The sequence below is a fragment of the Choloepus didactylus genome, chromosome 4 (assembly GCF_015220235.1).
Source record: "Choloepus didactylus isolate mChoDid1 chromosome 4, mChoDid1.pri, whole genome shotgun sequence".
Classification (NCBI taxonomy): Eukaryota; Metazoa; Chordata; class Mammalia; order Pilosa; family Megalonychidae; genus Choloepus; species Choloepus didactylus.
Genome location: NC_051310.1, coordinates 162,137,856 through 162,148,955, shown reverse-complemented (window position 1 = coordinate 162,148,955; position 11,100 = coordinate 162,137,856). Strand labels below are relative to the sequence as shown.

At 39.3% G+C, this 11,100-nt stretch overlaps 1 protein-coding gene across 1 annotated transcript; it reads left to right on the top strand.

The window, feature by feature from the left end:
- The first annotated feature begins 6,099 nt into the window (after positions 1–6,099).
- LOC119533504 (eukaryotic translation initiation factor 4H-like) lies at positions 6,100–6,799 on the top strand. The gene has a single exon (XM_037835556.1). The coding sequence runs from the start codon at positions 6,100–6,102 to the stop codon at positions 6,784–6,786; it is 687 nt and encodes a 228-aa protein (XP_037691484.1). The 3' UTR covers positions 6,787–6,799.
- Positions 6,800–11,100: the final 4,301 nt, after the last annotated feature.

Sequence of the window (11,100 nt, the reverse complement as noted above, 5' to 3'; positions counted from 1 at the left end):
TTTTATAAAAAAGTTAGAATGTGATAGCCCTAGGGAAAAATGAAGTAGATCTGTGTAAGGGGATCATGAGTTCATGGGTGGAAGATACAGGTTGCAGTTTTAAATAGGGGTTGTCATGAAGGCATCAGTGAATTGATAACATGTGAGCAAAGAATAGTAAAAGGAAATGCCAAGTCATAGAAATATTTAGAGAAAGATCAATCCAAGGAGAGCAAACAGCCAGAGCAAAATCCAGAAGGTTGGACTCTGCTTGAAAGTTGAGTGGAATAAGACAAGAAATAATAACAAAAATGTTAACTTTCTACGTAGTCAAAGACTAAGTTTGTAAAAGATTCATAAATCTTGATGTGAAGAACAACGAGTGGTTAGTGTAGCTCTAGGAAGTCCTTCAATAGTCATGAAACATTTGTTAAACACTTAGTCCACAAAGTAGACACTGCATTTTTTTAAATTAAATTCAGTTTTATTGAAATATATTCACATACCATACTACAATCAACTGTCCACAGTTCCATCATATAGTCATGCATTCATCACCCCAATCTATTTTTTTATTACTTTTTGAGCCCTGTGAATTATATATTTTTTAATTTTTATTATGATTTTTTAATTAAATTCAGCTTTATTGAAATGTATTCACATACCCTACAATCATCCATGGTATACAATCAACTGTTCACAGTACCATCATATAGTTATGCATTCATAATCCCAATCTATTTTTGAACATTTTCCTTATATCATAAAGAATCAGAATAAGAATAAAAAATAAATGTAAAAAAAGAACAAAAAAATCATCCCCCCCAACCCACCCTATTTTTCATTCAGCTTTTGTCTCCATTTTTCTACTCTTCCACCCATACACTGGATAAAGGGAGTGTGATCCACAAGGTTTTCACAATCACACTGTCACCCCTTGTAATCTACATTGTTATACAGTCATCTTTAAGAGTCCAGACTACTGGGTTGGAGTTTCATAGTTTCAGGTATTTACTTCTAGCTATTCCCATACATTAAAACCTAAGAGGTGTTATCTATATAGTGTGTAAGAATGTCCACCAGAGTAGTGTCTCAACTCCATTTGAAGTCTCTCAGCCACTGAAACTATATTTTGTTTCATTTTGCTTCCCCCTTTTGGTCAAGAAGATTTTCTCAATCCCATGATGCCAGGTCCAGGCTCATCCATGGGAGTCATGACCCATGTTGCCAAGGAGATTTACACCCCTGGGAGTCATGTCCTATGTAGGGAGGAGGGCAGTGAGTTCACCTGCCGAGTTGGCTTAGCTAGAGAGAGATGCCACATCTGAGCAACAAAGAGGTACTCAAGGGGAGACTCTTAGGCACAATTATATGCAAGTCTAGCCTCTCCCTTGCAGTAATCAGCTTCATAAGGGCAAGTCCCATGACAGAGGGCTCGGCACACCAAACCACCAGTCCTCAATGTCTGAGGCACTGCATTTTAAGTGCTAGAATGAAGATAAAAATGATGTTCTAGGCAGAAAAATTTTATTCCATGCAAAAAAAAAATTTAACATATTATAACATTCTGTAATAAGCATTATAATAGAATAATATACAGGACACCATAGGATTAAGTAGGAAATATCAATTGTTTCTTCAAGAAAGAGGGCTTCATGAGATGACATTTGGACAGTGGACAAAGTTTAACCAGATGGGAAGAGGAAAGAAGACTTCAAGTGGCAGGAACAGCATGGGCAATGATATAGAGTGAAAAAGGATGCAAAAGGCCCAGTAGGATGAGTGTGTAGACATGAGAAGCTGAAGATGATATCGGACATGTTTGCTTGGGCCATTTGTTAAAGGCCTTTGTATCCAATGAAATAGAATAGGCGGGGCTTTTCAAATGTCTCCTGCACAATATTATAAGGTCAGGGCAGAGTAAAATCATAACTTCCTATAATACTTGACAGGTGGATGTGAAGGAAGGTAAAGTTCTCAAAACTCTCCTTCAAGAAAAAAATTTATGTGATACACATATCACTCTTTAAGAGCTGGACTCTTGAATCATACTGTCAATATTTTCTCCTGGGTCCGTATTTTATTGGAAGTGCATCCTTGTGGAATTGTATTTCTTAATGCCTTGTTTGTAACCTGAGAAAAATAGTAGTAGCTAACATATGGGGGTTCTTTAATGAATAATAAGGATATTCCGTGTAAAGCCCACCATGCACATCATAAGCCCAAAATAAATGTTGGGTTCATAATCACCTTTAAATGCCCATTTTACATTTTATTTAACTGTTTATTGATATAATTTCAATATCATAACAATGTTTTCCTCCACAACTTTTAAAGAGCACACCAACAACACAAAAACAAAACCCCAGTGGCAGTTTGCTGTGTATATCCTTTTGCTTCAAGTGCTTCCTGGCCCATTTTGGAGTAATACAGAACCCCCAGTTTGAGAAACAGTGATAGGGAGGGATTAAGTATTTTAAGTACAATATAAATACAACATATATGTGCTAAAAAGATCAAATTAATAAAATTTGTGGAAGATAGGGATATGGGTGAGGAGAGAAAGCTAATAGAGTAATCCATATGTAGGATTATTTTTTACTAAATTATCATAGTGGACGTAAGTCTAGTGAAGGAAGAATGGAAGCAGGGGTCTGAAAGTCAACATTAGGTGGTCAGGAAAGTAAAGATATGCAAGTATAGAAGTCTCAAGGGTTGCTCCTGTAAACGTATTTTTAGAGACAGCCAAATAAATTGAGCAGCTTGTGAATTCATCTGGAGGTTCAAACATAAATTAAAAGATGCCCAGGAACAGGACAGACTTTTCCACAATCTTCAATGGCTACACATTTTCACCAATCCTATTGTGAAAAACTCTGCAGTTAAACAAGAATCATGCTTGCATGAAGGGAATAGTAAATTAATGTAATTAAACTGGTAGTTCTCCAGAATTAATTCTTGGTGCCATTTGCTCTCCTATTCCTTGGATACCAAGGTTCCAAGTTTAAAAGCTCAGAGCAATTGTTACCAATTAGAAATACTAGAACCATTTGGCCTTCAAGTCATGACTTAAATCTGACTAAACCCTTGCCTTTCTATTACTCCAAAAGCTATTTATTCTGGCACACACTAATGCAACAAAGAATTGAATATGAAATCAGAATTTATTGAAGAATTTACTTCAAAAATGGACAGAATGTAGGAATATGTGCCAACTCACTGAACTGCACCCATTTTGGGAATCTTCTTAAAGTCCAGGATCATTGAATACTCACAAAAAAGGAAGTATATACTTGCTGACATTTGTAAGTTACTATAATATCTCTGCTTAGCACCATAATACATAGTGTGTAAAGAGACAGTTGATACCATAAAGAGGCAGCATTTCTAGGAATAATCTCAATCTCTTTCCCAATTTAAAGAAGAATGGATTGCCTCCTTTAACCCTCCTTCCCCTAATTTCACGTCAATGGGGCTTATAGCTTTTCAAGATAGGACGAATGTAGGCTATAATATGAAATGTGCTGAAACACTGAAGGAAATTACCTTTTCTTCTTACAAGTAGAAATATACAGAGATCCAAGATGATGGATTAGGAGAGACAGAGAAAAATTCTCCTCTGTGAAAAACACTAGATAAAGGACAGAAAGTGCTCCAGAACAGCAGTTCCAGGGTGCCACTGGCTGAGCGGGACTTCTACACCCATAGTGAATGTGTACTTGGAGAAACCAAGAGGCTGTGTTTAAGACAGGTGAGTATTTGACCAGAATGCTGCTGGAGAATGGATAGCTGGAGCCAGCTGATGGTGCAGAGGGGAGCAACCTTCCATGCCTTGGACACTCTCCTCACTACCTGGTGTCAGTCATAACCCTTTGCAGACCCATGGTCGCTAGCCCCATGGCAGGAATTGGCCATTGGAGCAGGCAGATGAGCACAGAAGGGGAAGCTTTCCATGCCCTGTGCAGCCTTCTTTGCAACTGGCTGGGAGACAACCCTTCACAGCCCCATGACCAAGAGCTTCCTTGATGGAATTCAGATTCAGTGGGTTTGTGAGAGTGTCCACTCTTCCTCCACAGAAGCTCATGGTGTGCATAGCCTAGAGGCTGGGGTGCTGCACGGAAGTGCCAGGAGCCTTCCCCCAATCCCAGGGATTCATGGGTGCACAGCAGAGAGGAACTATGAGGCATTTGAGTTGGAAGGTGAGATGTGCAGCTCTGCAGTCCCAGAATACTCCACCCCTGGGAATGGCCAGGACCAATGTGTCCTGCAGCAGACTCCATGCCAAACTACATAGGGCATTACCCCCACCCAAAGGGCTTGCAGTCCCTAGTTCACATGGAAAATTGGTGCATTAATTGGACTGCCACATGGTTTGGACCCCCACTCAGTGCATAGACAAAGCTGAGGACATTTGGCTTGAGGGTAAGAGGTGGCTAAGAAGCACCATCTACTGAAAGGTCAGAGAAAGTGCACTCCAACAAGCAGTAGCTCTGTCAAATTATAGGCAAATTATAGATATCTGAATGTACTGCATATCCAAAAAAAATAAATAAATAAAAATAAAAATAAAGCAATGCCAAGAGGCCAAAACAACAGAAAATTATAAAGCATATGAAGAAATCAGAAGATATGGATAACACAAATGTCCAAATTAAAAAGCCAAAGGAGACACAGGACTTGGAGCAATTAATCAAAGAAGTACACACAAACATCAATATCATGGCTAAGGATATAAAGAACATAAGACAACCCTAGAAGAGCATAGAAAAGAATTTGCAAGAGTAAATAAAAAATAGCAGGTTTTCTGGTAATAAAAGAAACTGTTGATCAAATTAAAGATATTACTGAGACATATAACACCAGATTTGAAGAGGTAAAGGAACAAATTAGTGAGCTTAAGGGTGGATTGATGGAAATAAAATAAAAAAAGAATGAATGGTGAAAAGATCAAAAAATTTGAAATGAATCTCAAGGAAATGATGGACAACATGAAGTGCACAAATATAAGAATCATTGGTGTTCCTAAACAATCAGAGGTCAAAGAAGAAATGGTAAGAGAAATTGCTAAATATCTAGAGAAAAATGAAAATGAGAACTCAAAATATAAAAACTTATGGGATGCAGCAAAGACAGCATTTAGGGGGAAATTAGCTCTAAATGCATACATTAAAAAGGAAGGAAGAGCTAAAATGAAAAAACTAATGGAACAACTGAAGAAGCTAGAAAGTGATCAGCAAACTAATACCAAAGCAAGGAGAAGAAAATAAATAACAAGGATTTAAGCAGAAATATATGATACAGAGAAAAAATAGTATAAATAAAATCAAAAGTTGGTTCTTTGAGATCAACAAGGTTGACAAACCCTTAGCTAGACTGACAAAGTCAGAAAGAGAGAAGACCCTAATAAACAAAATAAAAAAATGAGAGGGGGGACAGTACTGTGGATCCCAAAGAAATTGACAAAAAATCATGAGGTTACTAAGACAACTGTACACCAATTAACAAGATAATTTAGACAAAATGGATAATTTCCAGGAAAAACGTGAGCAACTTAGACTGACCAGAGAAGAAATAGAAGACCTCAGCAAAGCAATCACAAGCAAAGAAATCCAATCAGTCATCAAAAAGCTTCCCACAAATAAAAGTCCAGGTACAGATGTTTCATAGGAGAATTCTACCAAACTTTCCAAAAAGAGTTGACACCATTCCTACTTAAACGCTTTCAAAAAATTGAAGAAAATGGAACACTACTTAAGTCATTTTATGAAGCCAACATCACTCTAATACCAAAACCAGATAAAGATGCTACAAGAAAGGAAATCTACCAGCCAATCTCCCTAATTAATATAGATGCAAAAATCTCAACAAAATACTTGCAAATCGAATCCAAAGACATGTTAAAAAAATCATACACCATGACCAAGTGGGGTTCATCCCAGGCATGCAAGGGTGGCTCAACATAAGAAAATCAATCAATGTAATACAACACATTAACAAATCAAAAGGGAAGAATCAAATGATCATCTCAATAAATGCTGAAAAAGCATTTGACAAAATTCACCATTTTTTTTTTTTTTGATTAAAAACACTTCAGGGTTCCTCTCGGAGCGGAGACGGCAAATGGCGGACTTCGATACCTACGACGATCGGGCCTACAGCAGCTTCAGCGGCGGCAGAGGGTCCCGCGGCAGTGCTGGTGGCCATGGTTCCCGGAGCCAGAAGGAGCTGCCCACAGAGCCCCCCTACACAGCCTATGTAGGAAATCTACCTTTTAACACAGTCCAGGGTGACATCGACGCTATCTTTAAGGATCTCAGCATAAGGAGTGTACGGCTAGTCAGAGACAAAGACACAGACAAATTTAAAGGATTCTGCTACGTAGAATTTGATGAGGTGGATTCCCTTAAGGAAGCTTTGACATATGATGGTGCACTGTTGGGTGATCGGTCACTGCGTGTGGATATCGCAGAAGGCAGAAAACAAGATAAAGGTGGCTTTGGATTCAGGAAAGGTGGACCAGACGACAGAGGCTTCAGGGATGAGTTCTTGGGAGGCAGGGGAGGGGGTCGCCCAGGTGACCGGCGAGCAGGCCCTCCAATGGGGAGTCGGTTTAGAGACGGCCCGCCCCTTCGTGGATCCAACATGGATTTCAGAGAACCAACAGAAGAGGAAAGAGCACAGAGGCCACGACTCCAGCTGAAACCTCGGACAGTTGCAACGCCCCTCAATCAAGTAGCCAATCCCAACTCTGCGATCTTCGGGGGAGCCCGACCCAGAGAGGAAGTCGTCCACAAAGAGCAAGAATGAGCTGGCGGCGGGAGGGCGCGGGGTGGGTGGTAGGAGGAGCCTGCAGCCGGGTTAGCCCCGGGCCGGGCCGGCGTCCTGCAGTTACCATTCCTGTACCTGACCTTTGTCCTCCTTTCTCACAACGGAAACACAGAGCTTGTGAGTGCATGTCAGCTGTTAACAAGTGGTTTTTAGTACATTCTTGGCTTCGCTGTATCTATCTGTAGTGCCTGTTTTGTGCTTTTCTTTTTTTTTTTTCCTACTGCACTTTCCCCGTTTTTCCTTCTGTCCTTTTTCCTTACTGCTCCTTATTTTCCACACAGCACATGGATTCTCTGGAGGAACCAAGGCACTCAGCACATGGGCAGTTCTTTGGGTGGAGGTGCTGCTTCATTTCTCCTTTGCTTTCTCTTTGTTACTTTAGACCCACTGCCCAGGCGCCAGTCATTTCCTTTGATTTTCCTCAGTGCTTCTCTTCGGATCTGCATGTTGAGTTCTGTATTGCTGTGGCTTCCAAGAAAAAAACAGAGACGAAGTCACTGACAAATTAAATAGCAGCTTGTTTTTATTCAGCTGTGATTACAGAATTTGAGGCACTTTGTTGTCAAAACAACGATAAAATATCTATTGATACCTTGCAAATTCTGTCATCTACCCATTTATAGGTAATCCTGTCTCCATTACCTCCTCCCCAAATGGATTATTTGAGCAGCATAGGCTCACCCTGCAAACAGAAAACCTAAAAGAAGAGTCTGGGGAAATGTTGGCGGGGAGCTCACATAGAAGAGAAATCAAATGCACTGATGTGTTGACGTTTTTTATTAGAATTCTTTCGAGACCATGTCCAGACTAGTTAACTCCTTTCACCAGGTGTGTCACAGGGCTCTTCGATCTGGCTTAGATGCAGCAAGTAGCCGTCTCCTTTCGTTTCCGCTGGGAAAGCGTGCTTTGCAGGATTGAGCGGTGCTGGTGGAGTTGTGCGGGGCTCCCATGAAAGCACTGACCCTGCTTTTTGCAAGCCCCTGTTGTCTGTGTATTTTGCATCTCCCCCTTGTGTCTGTCTCTTCCCCAGTGCAAGTGACAGTGAGGCACTGTGCTTCCTACCGTCCCTTATGTGTATAGTGAAAATGGGCCTAGAATCTGGCACTTTATTTCACTTGATGTATTTAAAATTTTACTATGCAGAGCTATCAGGAACCTTTAAAATAGTTTGTAGGTGGCTCTGGATGATGATATTTGCTGCTGTGTCTTTGGGGCAAGGCTTATTGTTCCCAGGTACAGAGTTTAGCCCTTACCTGGGGATAAGGGACCGGGCAGACAATTTTGAGCTTGAACCACCTACATGTGAACAAATTAAAAATTTATTTTAACACCCAAGTCCCAGCCTGTCTGTGGGGAACAGTTCAGGGCCCACTTGCAGCTGGCCAAGCTGGAGAGGCTGGCTGGGGCCGAGAGGCCTCTCCTGGGGCCGAGGGCCGAGGGCCAAGCGGCTGCTGCTTGTGCAGCGCTGGGTGTGTAGAAAGCTAACTGCTAACCTGTCGTCCTTGCCCTCTCACTGTCTTTTTATCACAAGGGCTCAGCAATTCACAGAACTCGCACTCCTTTCTTTCCTTCCACCTGTCTTTTCTGCTTCTGAGATAAGAACCATTTGTGTAACACCAATACTTAATTTAAGAAAGACATGCATTATGTGGTTGTAATCAAACCTGATGCTTTCAGATGACCTACTTACATCTTCAATGTGGAAAAGATTTAAGAACAAAACAAATTCATCTAAAACTTCTGGGCAACCCAGTTGACTTTTAAATGTAAGAATGGTATTCCAAACACTTAACACATGCAGCTATATGACAGAAAGTAAATCTATGGATATGGTATTTTGTGAATGATCTTTTAAATAAAAGAAAACCTTACATAATAATAATAATAATAATAAAAACACTTCAAAAGGTGGGAATTGAAGGAAACTCCCTCAATATGATAAACGGCATGTATGAAAAACCCACAGCCAGCAGAGTGCTCAATGGTGAGAGACTAAAAGCCTCCCCTTTAAGATCAGGAACAAGGCAAGGATGCCCACTATCACCACTGTTATTCAACATTGTGTTAGAAGTGCTAGCCAGGGCAATCCAGCAAGCAAAGAAATAAAAGGCATGCAAATTGGAAAGGAAGAAGTAAAACTGTCATTATTTGCACATGATATAATCTTATATTTGGAAAACCCTGAGAAATCCATAACACAGTTACTTAAGCTAATAAATTCAGCAAAGTATCAGGATACAAGAGTAAAGCAGATAAATCAGTAATGTTCCTATGCACTAGAAATGATCTAACTGAAGAGACACTCAAGAAAAGATTACTTTCTCAATAGCAACTAAAAAAATCAAGTACCTGGGAATAAACTTAACTCAGGACATAATGGACCTCTATACAAAAAATTACATAACTTTATTAAAGAAATGAAAGAGGGCCTAAAGTGATAGAAAGATATTCTGTGTTCATGGACAGGAAGGCTAAACATCATTAAGATATCAATCCTATCCAAACTGATCTACAGATTTAATACAATTCCAATCCTACTTTGCAGACTTGGAAGAGCTACTTATCAAATTTATTAGGAAGGGAGAGATGCCTCAAATTGCTAAAAACATTCCAAAAAAGTAAAAGGAAGTGGGAGAACTTCTACTTCCTGACTTTGAAGCTTACTATAACGCCACCGTAGTCAAAACAGCATGGTATTGGCACAGATAGACATATTGATCAATGGAGTAGAATTGAGAACTCAGAGACATGTGGATCTGTGGTTGAGTGATTTTTGATAGGGCCCCAAATCCACTGAACTGGGACAGATAGTCTCTTCAAAAAATGGGGCTGGAAGAACTGGATATCCATATCCAAAAAAAATGGAAGAGGATGCCTATCTCACACCCTTTACAAAAAATTAACTCAAAGTGGATCAAAGACCTCAATAAAAGAGACAGTACCATAAAACTCCTAGAAGATAATGTAGGGAAACCTCTTCAAGACCTAGAATTAGGAGGTTACCTCTGAGACCTTATACCCAGAGCACAAGCAATGAAAGAAAAATAGATAAATGGGAAATCAAAATTAAAATCTTCTGTACTTCAAAGGAATTTGTTAAAAAGGTTAAGAGGCAGCCAACTCAAGGGGAGAAAATATTTGGAAACCATTTACCTGATAAGAGACTGACATCTTCCATATGTAAAGAAACTCCACAACTCAATGACAGTAGTATAAACAACCCAAATATAAAATGGGCAAAGGATATGAAAAGACATTTCTCTCAAGAGAAAATACAAATGGCTAAAAAAAAAAAATCACATGAAAAAATGTTCATCTTCACTAGCTATGAAGGAGACTCAAATCAAGACCACAATGAGATATCTTCTCACATTGATAAGAATGGCTGCCATTAAGCAAACAGGAAACTACAGCTGCTGGAAAGGATGTGGAGAAATTGGAACTCAAATTCATTGCTGGTGGGACTATATAATGGTACAGCCACTGTGGAAGACAGTTTGTCGGTTCCTCAGAAAACTAGATATAGAGTTACCCTACGATCTGGCAATTTCACTTCTTAGTATATACATAGAAGATCTGAAAGCAGTGACATGAACAGATATTTGCACCCCAATGTTCATAGAATCATTGTTCACAATTGCCAAGAGATGGAAACAATTCAAATATCCTTCAACAGATGAGTGGATAAAAAAATGAGGTATATACACACAATGGCATACTACACAGCAGTAAGAAGGAATAAGTCCTGAAACATATGCCATCAATGGATGAACTTTGAAGACATAGTGGTCAGTGAAATAAGCCAGACATAAAAGGAGAGACATTACATGTTACCACTAATGTGAACTCTGTCAAAAATGTAAAATAAGTGTCTTATAATGTAGAATATAGGGGACCTAGCTAGTGAAGGGGGAATGATAATCTAATATTTAAAGATATGATAATAAAGGTGACCTTCATGGTATGGAAGTGGCCACTTGTGACTAAGGTTCATTAATGGGATTTTAAGTATCAGTGATGCATTGCAGGTGAACATGTTTGTAAATGATTGTTTAAAGGCATGTAATCCACAGAGTAGCAACACAAACCTAAATAATTGCATGATATACTTCTAAGGTATAACGCTGGTGCAGGGGGTTAACAATAGAGTGGTAGATGGAAAAACTACCCATTATGTATTAAAGACTATATTTAATAGGAATATCTTACTAACTCTATACCAATACTAAAGATGAATAATTAGCAGCTTCATAAGTGCTCTTGGATGTATTATGTAATGATATGTTTAAGATT